Genomic DNA, 18,015 nt, shown 5'->3' with positions numbered 1-18,015 from the left:
ATCAGTGACCAATATAGCCACCTTTCTTTGCAAGGACACTCAAAAGCCTGCCATCCATGGATTCTGTCAGTGTTTTGATCTGTTCACCATCAACATTGCGTGCAGCAGCAACCACAGCCTCCCAGACACTGTTCAGAGAGGTGTACTGTTTTCCCTCCTTGTAAATCGCACATTTGATGATGGACCACAGGTTCTCAATGGGGTTCAGATCAGGTGAACAAGGAGGCCATATCATTAGATTTTCTTCTTTTATACCCTTTCTTGCCAGCCACGCTGTGGAGTACTTGGACGCGTGTGATGGAGGATTGTCCTGCATGAAAATCATGTTTTTCTTGAAGGATGCAGACTTCTTCCTGTACCACTGCTTGAAGAAGGTGTCTTCCAGAAACTGGCAGTAGGACTGGGAGTTGAGCTTGACTCCATCCTCAACCCGAAAAGGCCCCACAAGCTCATCTTTGATGATACCAGCCCAAACCAGTACTCCACCTCCACCTTGCTGGTGTCTGTACAGTGTTCTTACATTGGTCAAGTGGTCAAGCAGTATACATAAAGTAGAGTAAACACAATTGTGGGTAATAAGCAGGCAGAAGATGAGGGCAGGCAGAGAACAAAGACAAGCCCGAGACAAAGCAGGTAATACAAAAGGCTATACGATAAACAACAGGGTCACAACAGGCAAAAATAGGGATAAATGCTCTGAGCTGTTTCCCGTGGCAAAACAAGACTTTGCAGAGGGGAAAGGGTAAAAGCTAGCATAAATAGACCAGCGGATTGGCTACAGCTGGGCAGCGTGGTCAGTGCCAGGTAAGGGCTGATGGGAAATGTGCAGGTGTAAGTCAATACTCTCGTGATGAAGCCCTCTGGTGGACGGAAGAGGGGATCTCAGATTTTGTCTCAGTGACTGAGCCCCGTCCCTGCGAGCAGCTCCTAGTGCGAGGATGCATGCGACGGTGAGACCTTCCACGTGGTCGAGGGGCCGGCCTAACCGGATGGGTACGGTAGAATTCTTCCACAAGGTTGGGGTCGAGAATGTGATCTGCATTGTCCCATGACTGCTCCTCCGGACCGTACTACTCCTATTTGACCAAATACTGAAGAGTTCTTCCTCGGCATCTGGAGTTCAGCAGTTCTTGAACCTGGTATGCCTCCTCGCCCTCCACCATGATGGGTAGGGGACCCGACACTGATCACCGGACACCTCCTCACCCTCCTCTTTCGGACCAACAGCGAGATTGAGCAGAGAGGCATAAAAAGTGGGAGACATATGATGCAAGGTGGAAAGAAAGGCCAGGGCTGTAATGACGATCAGCCTGTTCTCCCACACGTTGGAGGTGGGTGTGAGCTTGGTTCCAGGTTTCTTCACACCTGAGTTACCATTCATTAACTGCTGGAACATTAGTGGCTTCACTTGACCAAGGGAAATAGGGGCGGTTGAAATCCAAGAACGCATTAAAAGGGGATTAAACAAGTAGAGGGGTTTTGAATGGAGTTATGGTGTTTTGGTCTAAAATGCAAGTGAGGGAACAACTCTGGGAAGAGTGTATTATGGTCTTTAATGATACTTTGGAGGTATATTGTAGCCTCAGAAGTTATAGATGGGGAACATGTAATTTTCATACAAAACAACAGTAGAAGCAGCAGTTAAGAGTATCCAGGCTAACCTGGCCTTCAGCTATAAGTTCAGACAGCACTAGTTTCACCTCCAGAGGGCCAACAACATCTAAAATATTATGCATTATATCAGCTTTAACATTGTCAACAACACTGAAGAACGCAAGCTCGTCTAGGACACATCTCCGTTTTAAGCCAGTTTCTGTAGGATTGTTATCCTGACTATAATTCAGTGTATTGCGCAGCAAATTTGAATCCTCTTTTGTCTGGCTGTGGAGAACTGGTTTGTTAATTTTGCACAAATGACAGACACTATTTGCTGAAAAATTCTGAAAACCAGAAGAGAACTCAGGGCAAGATTGTCAACACACATTTGCACAACACCAACCTTTATGGTACCACTGAACTGTTCAGTCTCAGTTTGAATGCCATTTTGTTCTAAATCCCTCAAATCTTTAACTAATCATTCAAGAACGGAATCCATGCCATATTTTGACGTTGTCTGAATTGTAGAAAGCCAACAGAAAGCATGCGGACAATGAAGACATCAGCTCAGGTGGTAAACATTGAATTTGGAAATAAATTAGCCCAGAGTTTGTGAATTTAAGTCTTGGAACCAATGTGATTTACAATTTTCCAATCGTCATTATACAGGGACAGCGGAATGGAGAGGTCTTGCGAAAACAATTTGCTTGTTTTGTACTGATCAACATCAATGTAATCAATGAGGGCACCATCTTTATTTTGCCTCTGAGAAAGGATTTTTTCCATAGTACCTGGGCGTTCTAGTATTTTTTTAAAGCTACACTGTGTGATATTTTCCCCCATCTAGCGGTGAAAAGGTATATGGACCATCCAGTGAATATTTCGGTTCCTCTCAATTCCGATTTCGTTTCAACTCCTACGGTGGCCGATTTAGTCCAAGATTAACATGGCTTCCCGTTCGACCTCGTCATGAGTGCCATCGAGTGTTAAAACGTGAAAGGCGAAGCTTGAATTTATGGGTATGTCCCTCTTTGGCAAATGTACTTTCAAGATGGAGGGGCAAGATGGCAACCAGGATTCAAACCCCTCACCCGTATGTATTTTCAATGGCATATTATAAACTTACGAGAATACTTTATTACTTAAAGTGTTTTTAGCTAAGAATAAACAAAAAAAAGTTACACAGTGTAAAAAATTACTGTAAAAATACGGGACATTTTGTACAGTATGGTACCGTTCTTCATAAATACAGCTGAATACTGTATGAGGCAGAATTTGACGAGCAAATGAATAACGGCAAGCTACTGTTCAGTTTTATGGGATAATACAGTATTTTTTATATTATAGTCACATGCTTGAGTCTGCTCACAACTCATAGGAAAATCACGAAGCAAGCATCACATCTCATCTACAGGCGTGCAACCAAAAAGGATTACCATTACATTTAAGGTTTAACATTACATTACTTGAATATTTTATTGTGAGAAAAGAAGAATGAGAAGAGGATTAAATTAAGGAAGATTTTTTGCTCCGATTGTGACCCTGCCAGCACGACAACGGTGCATCACCAGCATGTGGCATTTCACTTCACCAATTTATACATGTGAAAGTTGTCCTGGACTGCTATCTGTCTCACGCCCGTTTCACACATACTCTGCGTCCGCAGTTTGTGTGCGGTGCGTGTTGCGTTGCAGGAGCCGCACGCCCTGTTTTGCTTTCAGATATGCTGCGTTTGCAGTCCGCAACTGATCCACTGTTACATACCACAAACACAGCATTTATTAATTATTTTTTATTTAAAATCCAAAAGTTGTTACTGAACATGGCTCATCAGAATTGCAATTCTCTTTGTTTACTCTTTCATAGAAGTCAGGTTAACTACATTTAAACAACATCTATCCAATTAAAGTTTAAATCCCCGGATGTTTCCTTGATCCGCCCCTTTTATCGACTACGCATCGAGAGGTGACTTGAGCCGACTTGAGACAGACAGGTATCCCAGAATGCATCTCGCGCCAACCAACAAGTGTCAATAGCGGATGAGAAACCAATTAAAAAATACTATTGTTAATGTGTCACGAAATGTATGTTTTCGGAGTTGTGTAATCCAGTTGATCACCGGGCGCTCTGTGCTCTTTATTCACGCCAAGAGCAACCTTTCCTCGGCTAGCTCTTCTGATGTTTGCCCCTGGCTCTGATGTCTCTGAAGTGGTTATGAGATATAATTTGTCTAACTGGTGATCTTTGGACTTATAAATGTATAATTTGTTCCCTGCCTGCTAGCGCTGACTTTATAAGTTTGACTGAATTGTTTGCTTTATTTCTTGTATAGCTTCTTATACCTTTTACTTGTACCTTTATAATGACTTTTCGATTTTACATAAACTGAAATTTAACAAAAAGAGTTTGCTTTTAAATGTCACATTTCATTTTATTACAGTAATAATCATGTGTAGTACTCCTGTAAATCTGCAAGAAAATAAAGAGAAGAATTCTGATGATGGCTTCTTGTCTCTGTGTACTAGGAATTAATCAATCAAATGATATGCATATTGCAACTGTTCAGCACATTGCATGGTGGTCAACACATTTTTTACATAGTAATAACTGTATATAAGCATATAATATATAAAACATTTTCACTAGTATTTAAAGGTGCACTATGTAGTATTTTTGCAGTAAAATATCCAAAAACCACTAGGCCAGTGTTATATATTTTGTTCAATTGAGTACTCCCAAATGTTTCCAACTATTTGTAAATTGTGAGAAAATAGCTATTTTATCTAAGGACCAGGACGTGATATTTTTTCCCTCAGGATGGTAGGGGAAGGTACCGCCTTTTTCGTCTATGATGATAAGGGCTCTCCTCCGATTGGTTATCTCACGTTCATGGCAGGCTGTAAACTAGTCTGTTTGGATCGTCTTTACAACAGAAGTAAACAAAGTCAATCCAATATACTAAGAAAAGCACTAAATGTCTATGCCTTCAGATTTATATTTCAAGTTCAAAATTTCATAGCCAATTTCATAGAAGAGACCAATTTCATAGAAGAGGCACCCCAGTATGATTCAAATATGACAGATTTTATTTATTGTGAGCCTAACATTGCATAAACTTGCTAGTAATAGACAATTTTAGTGCATGTTAAACATACGTGTGTGTGTGTGTGTGTGTGTGTGTGTGTGTGTGTGTGTGTGTGTGTGTGTGTGTGTGTGTGTGTGTGTGTGTGTGTGTGTGTGTGTGTGTGTGTTTTGTGACATAGGAGGACACAATGTGTATAATGACATGGGTATGACAGGTGTTACAAGGAGAGGGTGAAATATGAAGACATGTCCCCACTTTTCAAAATGCTTATAAATCATACAGGATGAGTTTTTTTAGAAAGTAAAAATGCAAAATGATTCCTGTGATGGGTAGGTATAGGGGCAGGGGCAGTGTAAGGGGATATAAAATACGTTTTTTACAGTATTAAAATCAATACACCCTAGGAATGTCCCCATATGTCACAAAAAACAAATGTGTGTGTGTATGTGTGTAGGTAGGCTATGCTGGATTGACTTTGTTTACTTCTGTTAAAAAAAGAATTGTTTACAGCCTACATAGATTTTTTTTTACAGATTTATGTTTTCCTCCGTGGGTGCTCATGGGTGCACGCGCCCTTTAAAAAAAGACATTAACAAAGTCGTCAAACATTTTTTGCATTTCAGAACCTTAGGAAATGGACAGCGGCCGGCACGAACACACACACCTATTTAATTGATATTAAAGCCGTAAAGTAGCATATCTTTCAAATCAGGACAGTGCCACTTCACTTCTCACACCTACAGACAGGTTTTTGGAGATTTATGCAGGAATTAAGGCCTTTATTATGTATATCTATGGGCGCGCACCATAGACTGTAAAAAAATAGGCGCGCACCGAACCAGCGTGCGATAACGTCATGACGTATGGTAAATTAAAATAATTAATTCACTAAATGCACAAAACCTACTTTTCTTCTAATAAACACAAATAACGAATTAAATACTGTTTTACAGTATTATAAAAAATAAAATTAAACAAATTTATATTAATGAACACTTTGAGAAAAATGTTTTGCGAGGAAATGTTTTTTTTTTTTTTTTTTTTTTTTTTTTACATAAATCTGTAATTGTTTTTATGCACTTTACCTTTAAATTCACGTTTTTATAAGGCGTGGAATCGTTCATTTACAAAGCCTTAACAGTCCCTAGCTATGCAATGAATTCAGTTTATTGACGCCCTTCAGTTAAAAAATATAGGCGTTTATTAATGTAGTACTTTTGTGGTTTTGTTATTTGATTTTGTTTTTCAATATTTCTAACACTACCTCCAAAATATTTAAACTGCCTATTAATAGTTAATAATGAAGATTTTGCACACAAATAATTCCAGCGAATATAATAATAATAACTTCAGGAAAAATACATCTCAAAAAGAAAATTAAGTTTGTCAATAAATGATCACGTGCTCTGCTCATGCACGTGCGCATGAATTTTAGTTGACACACGTCGTTTTATGAATTCATATATATACACACAAACCGATGAATTTTAGTTGCAATAGCAACGCGTGTTATGAATTCATATATATACAAGTGAACCGATGATTTTTAGTTGCTATAGCGACGCGTTTTATGAATTTTGAATGCATATATATGTACACGTGAACCCATTTCAATCTGTTGGTTGAGAGACCAATTCACACACTTTTGCAGAATATTTTCTGTGCTGATCTTGCGATCTTGAACCTGATTTCTGAGAGACTTTATTCTTGAAGGACATCGGAAGATATATCCTTTATAGAGTTATATTTTTGTTATATTATTTTTGAGGATACTTTTATTTGATTGTTCTTTTCTTATTTTAGAAGGGGTTTGGAGTTTTATTTCATTTTTTGTATTTATTTTATTTTGGGAGGTGTCTTTCTAACGAGAGTTGTAGACTATTGTATTGTATTGTATTGTTTTTTATTGCAGTTTGGACTCAGAGGATGTCGATGGCTCATATGATGGGTGAAAGAGGAGGTGAGTGCTTTCTGTTTTCAATTGTTTATGGTATGATGTTGTACTACATTAATGGGAAGAAAATTGTGCGAGATATTCCATTAAAGATCCCCAAGTTTCCCAGCTAAGTGATGATCACATGTATTTGATTCCTTGCATATGAAATAAAACTTTTAAATTTAGGTAACATAACTATAGTAACAATATTTGTAATTAAGATCACTGACATTGTTTATTGATTACTATCAAAACATTACCAACTATGTGATGTCTGAAATATTCCAGACTCAGGCCGCTACATATCCAGAAGAGCTGCTTTCTCTCAGACGGCTGGTCAGGAGATTTGGAGACCCTGTTCTGATGACCGTGATCCGCTGCCAGACCCGACCCAGAGCCAGGAGCTTCGTAAATATTTAGCACCTTTGTCTCTGTCTGAGTTGTCTGTTTTTGTGTCCACAGGTCAGGCTGACAGGAAGAGGACGCAGCAGAGTGGCAGACAACAGAGCTCAGATGATGATGATGAACATCCATTCACTTCATCTTCATCTAAAAGCTCTTCCATGGGTCAGAATAGACTTTTAATAAATAAGTTATGGCTCATTTTCTATTTCTATTTTCAGTGGCTGATTTAATTTTCTGAAATTTTCCAGACTCCAGATCCAGCGAACAGGGCAGGTCGGACAGCTTTGATTGGTCGTGCCCTCCGCTGCCAGGTCAAGTTCCTGTCGAGCCAACAGAGACGTCTAATGGCCGAACTGTTCAGGGTGCCATGGTGGCTTCTCCCCTGAACAAGCTCTCAACAGGTGAGATTGAAATAAGGCTGGGCAGTGTAAAGTGTACAGACAGAGATTTTGCCATTTTAATACATAACTGCCTCAAGTTTTTATCATGGTAATGTTCATTCACATTTTTCCAGTAAAAATGCAGTTACGACGAGTAGCGCTGGGAACAATTTAAGCTAAACCAGCTTGACATAGTAAAGGGAGAATTTAATGAATAGACTTTATAATAAGATTATGTCCGATTTATCCTCCCTTGAGCCTTTTTTCACGCATTTTGGACAGAAGCAACAACTCAGTCCATTAGACTGTAAGTGAACGCTTTTGTGCAATTAATAGCTAATGAAGATTTCACACACAAATAATTCCATGGAATATAAAAATAATAGGGATTAGGAGCTTCCTAAACATTTAGCACCTCTGTCTTTGTCTGAGTTGTCTGTTTCTGTGTCCACAGGTCAGGCTGACAGGAAGAGGACGAAGCAGAGCAGCAGACAACAGAGCTCAGATGATGATGAACATCCATTCACTTCATCTTCATCTTCATCTAAAAGCTCTTGCATGGGTCAGAATAGGCTTTTAATAAATAAGTTATGTCTCAGTTACTATTTCTATTTTCAGTGGCTGATTTAATGTCTGAAATTTTCCAGACTCAGGCCACTCCAGATCGAGCGAACAGGGCAGGTCGGACAGCTTTGATTGGTCGTGCCCTCCGCTGCCAGGTCAAGTTCCTGTCGAGCCAACAGAGACGTCTAATGGCCGAACTGTTCAGGGTGCCATGGAGGCTTCTCCCCTGAACAAGATCGCAACAGGTGAGATTAAAGGACAACTCCGGCAAATTTTCAAGTTTATCTTGATCGTTATATCTTTGTGAGTACAGTCTATAGAAAAAAACCCAAACCGGATTGGTGCTTGCAACACACAGCTTTGGGGGCATCAACGTAAAGGGTGTCTTTGTGCCTCTTAACAGACACAAAATACAATTAAAATGTCTGTTTGACATGAACAGGGCCCTTGCATGACAACGAGATGCGTTTAGCCACTTAGCCATTGTTTAAATTCACCTGTTTTAGCCGGCTAGCTGTGTCTCGCGCTGAAGTCCCGTGGGAACTCCGTTGTAGCCGGAAAAATAGTCCAGTGGAGAAGAGCGTCATGTGTATGAAGAGGCTCTGCTCATCTGCTCGATGGTTCTCAGTATTGAACGTGTCCGAGAGAAACGGTTTTCGATTCTGTCCTGCAGATCCGAGGGCCGCTGCTCATTCAGTTACTCCCGCATGCTCAGTATCAGCTGCTCGTGAGTTCATCAGATCTCTCAGCAAACATGTCTCAGTTCAGTGAACGGATGGAGTTACAACATATAATTCAAGACATTAGTTTATTTCTATTCAGAGGCACTGTCACTCATGTCAGAAAGTGAGTAACTAAAGTAACTTGTGTGATCAGCGCTGATTTGAGACACAAACCGTTTAGAATGTTTCAGGCCGATTTAGTGAACTGGTTTGCCCGGTTCACTACAAAGAACCGTTTAAAAAGAACCGGTTAAAAAGAACCGGTTAAAAAGAACGATTCGTTCATGAACCGGACATCACTAGAGTGATGATCCGATCGGGCTCATAAGTGAAGAAGAAATGGTTCGCGTTTGTGCCTTTCCGAATTGTGAAAATTTGCAGCGAACACTTGACTAACTTACACAGACACAACACAGCCGGGCCGGTTAAAGAAAAAGGCCATTCCGTGGTTAAAGACGGGTGCAACCACTGTGGAGGTAATATAAACTTTATTTATCCTTCCATTTGGGCACACATGGCTTGAGGAAAGATGTGCAGTAGCCTAATAAAATAATCGTACTTTACACATACGACGATCTTCCCAACTAGACTGCCTTTTTTTCCGGCTACCGCTGAGTTCCCACGGGACTTCAGCGCGAGACACAGCTAGCCTTCTAACACACTGTTTAGATGAATTTAAACAATGGCTAAGTGGCTAAACTCATCTTGTTGTCATGTAAGGGACCTGTTCATGTTGGACAGACATTTTAATTGCATTTTGTGTCTGTTAAGAGGCACAAAGACACCCTTTACGTTGATGCCCCCAAAGCTGCCGTTTTAGCTGAGGGGGGTCTCTGGGCATTAACTGTAATAACTCTTTGTTGCAAGCACCAATCCGGTTCGTTTTTTTCTTCTATAGACTGTACTCACAAAGATATAACGATCAAGATAAACGTAAAAATTTGCCAGAGTTGTCCTTTAAAATAAGGCTGGGCAGTGTAAAGTGTACAGACAGAGATTTTGCCATTTTAATGCACAACTGCTTCAAGTTTTTATCATGGTAAGATTCATTCACATTTTTCCAGTAAAACTGCAATTACGTCGAGTAGCGCTGGGAACAATTTATAATAATAATAATAATAATAATATATTTTATTTATAATGCCCTTTTCATTCTGAAGAATCTCGAAGTGCAACAAAGGGAAAAAAAAAGAATAACAAGTAAATAGAATATAGAATAATACAATTTAAGCTAAACCGGCTTGACATAGTAAAGGGTGAATGTAATGATTAGACTTTATAATAAGATTATGTCCGATTTATCCTCCATTGTGCCTTTTTGCACGCATTTTGCACAGAAGCAACAACTCAGTCCATAAGACTGTAAGTGGATGCTTTTGTGCAATTAATAGCTAATGAAGATTTCACACACAAACAATATAATGGAATATAAAAATAATAGGGATTAGAAGCTTCCTAGACATTTAGCACCTCTGTCTCTGTCTGAGTTGTCTGTTTCTGTGTCCACAGGTCAGGCTGACAGGAAGAGGACGCAGCAGAGCGGCAGACAACAGAGCTCAGATGATGATGATGAACATCCATTCACTTCATCTTCATCTAAAAGCTCTTCCATGGGTCAGAATAGGCTTTTAATAAAGAAGTTATGGCTCAGTTTCTATTTCTATTTTCAGTGGCTGATTTAATGTCTGAAATTTTCCAGACTCAGGCCACTCCAGATCGAGCGAACAGGGCGGGTCTGACAGCTTTGATTGGTCGTGCCCTCCGCTGCCAGGTCAAGTTCCTGTCGAGCCAACAGAGACGTCTAATGGCCGAACTGTTCAGGGTGCAATGGAGGCTTCTCCCCTGAACAGGATCTCAACAGGTGAGATTGAAATAAGGCTGGGCAGTGTAAAGTTGTACAGACAGAGATTTTGCTATTTCATCCATAACTGCTTCAAGTTTTTATCGTTAATGTCCGCTCACATTTACTGTTGCTCAGCAAAAGTTACATTCACAGAATGCAAAATTATATAATAGAATATTCCTTTAACCAATAATTTTTTTAAACAGTGAAAAAGTGGAGGTTTTGAACATTCAGGGAACATTTAGAAATAATGCTTTCTTAATTTAATGGTAACGTTAGCAAAACTTTCTCAATAAGCCAAAATCAATTTTTGAGCATTTACAGAACAGACAGTGTTCAAAATTATCTTCTTACCTTAGTCCAATTCAGAACAGTAGGCTTGTAATAATCATGTTTCATAATTTGAGTGGTACTGGTGGGTTTCTGCTTGAAATTGGAGCATGTCTTTGCGTCATTACGTCACATCTGTATAAAGGAGGAGTCCGGCTAGTAGTAGTATCGCATGTGAGGATGCTGCAGGTGGCGGATCAGGTGGCCTTTACTCACAGCAGCCAGAATAATTAAACTTGTCATTTTAATGTCAGATTGTAATTTCAGAAAGGTCCAAATGACAATCATCAGTAACAACTGGAGATTCACCCGTAGTCAAAAGCAAAAGATTAGTCTCTCTGAGAGAGCTCCCTAATTCAATTCTTACTAGTAAAATTTAGGGGTGTGACGAGATCTCGCGAGATTAAACTGTGATGAGATTTCACGTTGAGCTGAAAAGCTGTCTCGCATCATATTATCATGGCAGAGTGTGAGGGTGAAGTTAGGATAGAATATTGCTGCGTCCCAATTCGCCTTCTTATACTACAACCTTAAAGTAGGCTATGTACTCCTTTTTGTAAAGAAGTGTAGCAGAAGAGTATGCTAGCTTTGGAACATGCTACTTTGTCATCTTTAACAGACTCTGTAGCTTATTTGCGTGCATCCCGTCAATGTATAAACTGCCCTGTCAGTCATCGTGACAGTTAAAATCCTCCACAATCAATTTCATTTCCAACCGTATCGCACGCTGATCTGCCATTCGTGGGTCTTAAATGCAGACTCTCCTCATGTGTTTGCAGTTTATATAATGATGCATTTAAAAGTTAATGACCAAACCTATCATTAAAAAAGTTCACAATGCTGCTGCAGATTAAATAAAATGTGGATAACACTGTGAGATCCACAGTGAGAACACAAATATATTTTCGTCAGGTTAAATGCTTGATAATTGATCACTCAAGCCCCTTAATCTAAATCTGTCGGACTCGCACATCCGTCTTGTTTGCAGTTTTTTAACACTCTTTGTCTGCGTTTGTAGTTCCAATTGCATCGAAGACTGACAGGGCCGTGGCAGAGGATTCTTTGCGCAACAGAAGTGTCAGACAAATGTCTATTTTAAAATGCACGTTCAGCACCACCTCTCCTTATTCACAGAGTACACACTGTCATGAAATTGAAAGTCAATCAAAAATCAAAAAGCCAGTCAGTCAAGTTTGTGTTTAAAACCTTTTACAGTGCTTGAGTATTGTTATCTTTTATTGCATATGATAAGTTATACTCAGAAAGTAGAACTAAAATGACATTAATTACAAGATGATTAGCTAAAACATTTCAAATGTACTTGCAAAAAGTCATGTATTTCTAGTCGTGTATTTCATCATTGAGGATTTCTTAAATATTCTATGTAAAAATCTCGTCATGTCTCGTGAGATAAGCATCTCGTCAGTAAAAATGCAAATACGAGTAGCGCTGGGAACAATTTAAGCTAAACCGGCTTGCCATAGTAAAGGGCAAATTTAAAGAACAGACTTTATAATAAGATTATGTCCGATTTATCCTCCCTTGTGACTTTTTGCACGTATTTTGGACAGAAGCAACAACTCAGTCCATTAGACTGTAAGTGAACGCTTTTGTGCAATTAATAGCTAATGAAGATTTTGCACACAAATAATTCCACGGAATATAAAAATAATAGGGATTAGGAGCTTCCTAAACATTTAGCACCTCTGTCTCTGTCTGAGTTGTCTGTTTCTGTGTCCACAGGTCAGGCTGACAGGACGCAGCAGAGCAGCAGCCAACAGAGTTTAGATGATGATGAATATCCATTCACTTCATCTTCATCTTTATCTAAAAGCTCTTCCATGGGTCAGAATAGTATTTTAATAAAGTTATTATGGCTCAGTTTCTATTTCTAGTTTCAATGGCTGATTTGATGTCTGAAATTTTCCAGACTCAAGCCACTCCAGATCCAGGAGAACTGCTTCCACAGATTCTTCACCGGGCATCGTGTCATCATCATCATCATCATCATCATCATCCTTGTCCCTGAGCAGCAGAGGCTCGTACAACGTCATTTGGAGGTGGAGTGGCGATGGATCAGATAGCCGAAGCGAACAGGGCAGGTCTGACAGCCTCGAATGGTCGTCCTCTCCTCTGCCAGGTCAAGTTCCTGTCGAGCCAACAGAGACGTCTAATAGCCGAACTGTTCAGGGTGCCATGGAGGCTTCTCCCCTGAAGAAGATCTCAACAGGTGAGATTGAAATAAGGCTGGGCAGTGTAAAGTGTACAGATAGAGATTTTGCCATTTTAATACATAACTGCCTCAAGTTCACATTTACTGTTGCTCAGCAAAATTTCTCAGAAATGTTCTGTTTTTCAAGAAATATTTTAATTGGACATTCGTCTAACATTTTCAGAACATTCAGAGAACATTCAAAATCTCAATAAGCCATGAACTCAGTGGTACTTGCGCTGTCTGACACACACCAAAAACATAAGCACAGATATCGCGAATAGAATTTTATTTTTCTTATGAATTGTCAAATACACAGAAAATTGTAAAAATGGCTGCCGTGCCTAACATTACAGAGTCAGTTATGACATAAATATTACATAGCTATGCATAAAAAATCAGTGTTTATTTAAATATATTATATTTAATATATAAATATATTTTACGATTTTAGGATATGTCATTTTTTTATTTTATCTTAATTTCAGAAAAACCTGCAGAATGTGGGAAAGGGAAAGGCATTCGTTCTTTCTTCAAGAGGCTATGGAAGGCTATGAAGTGTCCTGTCTGCTGCTGTTGTCTCAGTAGTGCTGTGGATGTGGTGGAGCCTTTTTTCTCTGATCCTGAGCCATCATCATCTACGTCAGATCACTCCGGCATCAAGCCAAATGACGGTAAATCGCCAGTCATTATTTCTCCAACATCATTTTAAACTGTATTGTCATCTTGTTTTTCACTAAAAAGCTTGTTTTGAGGAAATTATTTTCCCCAGCATATTAACATTATTTTCTAGACACAACCAGCACTGACATTTTTTAAACATAAAACAAAGGAACTATTAATCTCATATATTTCTCCGATTTTTCTGTTTGTTTTTCAGAGTCTTTTGAGTCTCTCTATAAGGTGGGAGAGATGATTGGATCTGGAGGATTTGGCAGCGTGTACAAGGGAACACGCAAATTTGATGGCAAAAGGGTAAATCTTACTGAATTGTCCAAACATTTTGCTCTAACATGCATCCAAACATATTTAAAACTTTCTTTCTTTTTTGTTGCAGGTTGCCATCAAGCAGATACAAAAGATTAAAAACAATCGTTATCTTTATATTGTAAGTTGGCCAAAACCTGAATATGTATTGAGTTGTTTTAGTGCAGATTACTGTAGTTAATACACTCGTAGGAAGCATTAGGTGTAAATGTGATTGACAAATAAGCCTAGAGGCTCCAAATAACTTTGAGCTGAAAAGGCTCTTTTGAATGTATCTAAAAATGATATGTTTTCTTCAGATTTTTACCCAGCTAACCTTCTGACTACTATTTTTCTCTAGCCTGGCCATCCCAAACCTCTCGTTACGGAAGTGGCGCTGCTGCTGATGATGAGGCGAAAACCCATAAGCCCGCTCATCATACAGCTGTACGAGTGGTTTGAACATCCTGGAAAATTCACTCTTGTTATGGAGTTCCCCGAGCCTTGCATGAGCTTGCGGGACTATATCAATCGTACACCCGTACTGTATGAACCAACAGCACGGTTCATCATGCGACAGGCTCTGCTGGCAGTACAGGTCTGCATCAAGCATGGTGTTTTTCATAATGACATTCATGCGCAGAATTTCCTGTTAAAGGAAAGCACGTTGGAGCTCAAGCTCATAGACTTCGGCTGCGGTCAGCTATTTAGTAGTGATGGCTACGAGAGCAGAACATACGCTGGTGAGAAACCTGAATGTAGTGACTTAATAATTATTTGATGCTTTACAAAAAAAAAGCTTAACAATGTGCAAATGTTTTGTTTACAGGAGTACTGAAGTACTGCCCACCTGAAGTCTTAACAGAGCCTCGATTCCACGCCGTCCCAGCAAATGTCTGGGCTCTAGGAGTGCTGTTGTACACTATGGTGCACGCATGTCCTCCTTTTCGCAATGAGTCAGAAATCAGACGAGCCAACATTACATTTCCGAACTACAACTTATCCAAAAGTGAGTGAATCATATTGATAACACACACACACACACACACACACACACACACACACACACACACACACACACACACACACACACACACACACACACACATACGTCGTGTTTCCATGTTTTATGGGGACTTTCCATAGGCGTAATGGATTTCATACTGTACAAACTGGACATCCTATCCCCTTACACTGCCCCTGCCAAGGAACATTTTACAGTATAATGTTTTAGATGTTGTTGTCATAGATGCACGACTAACTCCTTATTAAAATTTGTACAGAATACAGGGACCTGATTAGCCAGTGCCTAGCCCGGGATCCAACTAAACGGCCGACGTTAGAGCAGATGTCACGACATAAATGGATGAGATGACCTACTGTAGATTGGAAAAGTTCAGGAGATTCACTTGATCAGGGATTTCAGGTGTGAGGAAGTGTAACAGACAGAGCAGGATTATTATCATTTGTCTTATTTCAAATGAGATTTTCTAATGTGTGTTCATTCTAATGTTCTTTTTATAGTCAAGTCACCTTCATTTACACAATACAGATCATTTCAAGGCAGCTTCACTGTAAAGAACAGAAAAATATACTGTGTAATAAACTCTAAAAATCATTCATGAGTTGACTTGTTCATATAATCTTTGTCTTGAATAGGAAATAACATACTTCCTGTCCTTGGTGGAGGTCTTGAGCTCGAGACTTGAGCCGAAGCCTGATGTCCAGCCCCAACCTGACAGGGAACTCAGAGCCTGTCCACGTCTGAGCAAGAACAAGAGAGACTGCAAGACTGGGAACAAGTTATCAAGTCACCAACACATTTGCGTGGATTTTAAATGTCAAGACAAGTCATCTTTATTTATACAGCGCCTTATATAATAATAAATATAATAATTAGTTACATTTATATAGTGCTTTTCTAGACACTCAAAGTGCTTTACATATGGAAGGGGTAATTTCCTCAAACACCACCAATGTGCTGCATCTACCTGGATGATGCGACGGCAGCCATATTGCACCAGAATGCCCACCACACACCAGCTGATTGGTGGAGAGGAGACAGAGTGATTAAACCAATTGGTGTATGGGGATTATTAGGAGGCCATGAAGGACAGAGGCCAAAGGGGAAATTTGGCTAGGGGTTACACCCCTACTCTTTATCGAAGGACATAGAGTCAGGAGAGTCAGGACCTCGGTTTATCGGTCATCCGACCGATTAGTTTATAAACGACTGATTATATACGACCGATCTTTACTTACAACAGCTGGAATAATTAAACTCGTCATTTTGATGTCGGATCGTAATCCAGAAAGGTCCAAACGACAATCATCAGTGACAACTGGAGATTCACCCGTAGTCAAAAGCAAAAGATTAGCCTGTACAGAAATTGAAATCTACAGGAAACGCTATTACACGCTAAATGTATGAAGTCACGCAATACTGATGTTTTCAACATTACCAATTTGAGAACAAAGTTTAGCAGGGAAACTTTTTTCTTTTTTCTTTGAAATCTCCAATATTTCTTTGATTCTGTTATTTGATTTAAAAGAAACGTAGGAATTGATGTAATTTAAACATCACTGACCTCCATCGCAAAAGTGAAGTTTTATTTTATTCGTATAGTTAATTTTATTTTATTCATATTCTGAACGCTTCCACCTCCGTAATATTTTAGTCCGAATCGGCACACGACAGTGCAGATTAGTTAAACTGTTAATAATAATAACTTAAATAATTTGTTTTTGAGAAGGATATTTGCTGATGATTGTAAAATATATGACGAATGTCATCCTCCACTCCTTCATGATGCATAACTATCGCAAGCCATTTTAGCTTAAATTGTTCCCACTGTTTTATTCATAATTGCATTTTTACTAGTAAGTAATATTTCTCAATTTGCGTTCTTAAGTCTGCACTGGACTTGTGAAACATCATCAGTTGCTGCCCAATACTCTTCCATTTCAAAGTTTACATCTATCCAAGTAAAGTTTAAATCCCCGGATGTGTCCTTGATCCGCCCCTTTTATCGACTACGCATCGAGAGGTGACTTGAGACAGACAGGTATACCAGAATGCATCTCGCGCCAACCAAAAAGTGTCAATAGCGGATGAGAAACCAATTAAAAAATACTATTGTTAATGTGTCACGAAATGTAGTTAAGACTTTTTCAGGCAAGAATGTACTTGTTTAAAGCTCAAATCAGTGGTTTGTTCATAAAGAGATCGCCTATTTGAATTTGGTCTGGCGTTTTCTAGTTGTGTAATCCAGTCGATCACCGGGAGCTCTTCGCTCTTTAATCCCACCAAGAGCAGCCTTTCCTCGGCTAGCCCTTCTGATGTTTGCCCCTGGCTCTGATGTCTCTAAATGGACGTCACCACTTTGGGTGTGCTTGTCATTCTTTAGCTCCGCCCACACGATCCGCCTCCAGGCGCTAAGTTTTTTCCGGAAAGACTCGGTACAGCCCATATTTCTTTTATAAATATAATAAAACTAAAGACTTTTCGGAGATATGAAGGATGCAATACTACTCTATAGGTACTCAAGATTGACATGAGATTGACTGAAACTGAGTGTTTCACCCCCCCTTTTCAGAATTAGTTATTAAAGTGAACACAGCCTAATATCTGCTGCTGTCTGTCCTCATAATCAAACAAAAGAAAAAGAAAAACTATTTTCTTTATACTCTTTTATTTTTAATATTACATTTTTCACTTACTATATTTGATTTATATGGTTTAATAGCTCTGGAAAACTTTAAACCCTGTTAATTTTATTTGTATCTTTCTTATATTGTTTTTGTATTTTTAATATGTACTTATTAAAATAAAACATATTAAAATAACCAAATTATGTGTTTACTTATTTTAATTTTAATTTAATTAATTTTAATTAATAAATTAGAAGTGAATCTGTTGTTACATTTCCGTGTGCTCAGTATGTGAGCTGCTGACTTTTATTTGAAAGTTGGTTAT

The 18,015-nt window shown here is 39.1% G+C and overlaps 1 protein-coding gene across 3 annotated transcripts; it reads left to right on the top strand.

Annotated features, from left to right (window-relative positions):
- The first annotated feature begins 6,150 nt into the window (after nt 1–6,150).
- On the top strand, nt 6,151–17,746 carry LOC137056044 (uncharacterized). Of its 3 annotated transcripts, none has more exons than XM_067429996.1 (15): nt 6,151–6,641; nt 6,906–7,184; nt 7,271–7,423; nt 7,857–7,964; nt 8,050–8,211; nt 10,198–10,302; nt 10,388–10,549; nt 12,605–12,706; nt 12,792–13,091; nt 13,562–13,747; nt 13,954–14,048; nt 14,131–14,181; nt 14,401–14,782; nt 14,869–15,048; nt 15,699–17,746. In XM_067429996.1, exons 1-15 carry the CDS (start codon nt 6,608–6,610, stop codon nt 15,746–15,748), a joined length of 2,349 nt encoding a protein of 782 aa, XP_067286097.1. In that variant the 5' UTR covers nt 6,151–6,607; the 3' UTR covers nt 15,749–17,746. The 3 variants fall into 3 exon arrangements, with proteins under 3 accessions (XP_067286097.1, XP_067286096.1, XP_067286098.1); XM_067429995.1 differs by lacking the exon at nt 15,699–17,746 and adding an exon at nt 15,323–15,460; XM_067429997.1 differs by lacking the exons at nt 10,198–10,302; nt 10,388–10,549; nt 15,699–17,746 and adding an exon at nt 15,323–15,460.
- The last annotated feature ends 269 nt before the right edge of the window (nt 17,747–18,015 follow it).

Source organism: Pseudorasbora parva, chromosome 21, assembly GCF_024679245.1.
Source record: "Pseudorasbora parva isolate DD20220531a chromosome 21, ASM2467924v1, whole genome shotgun sequence".
NCBI classification, from domain to species: Eukaryota; Metazoa; Chordata; class Actinopteri; order Cypriniformes; family Gobionidae; genus Pseudorasbora; species Pseudorasbora parva.
This window is presented reverse-complemented; position numbering and strand designations above follow the sequence as displayed.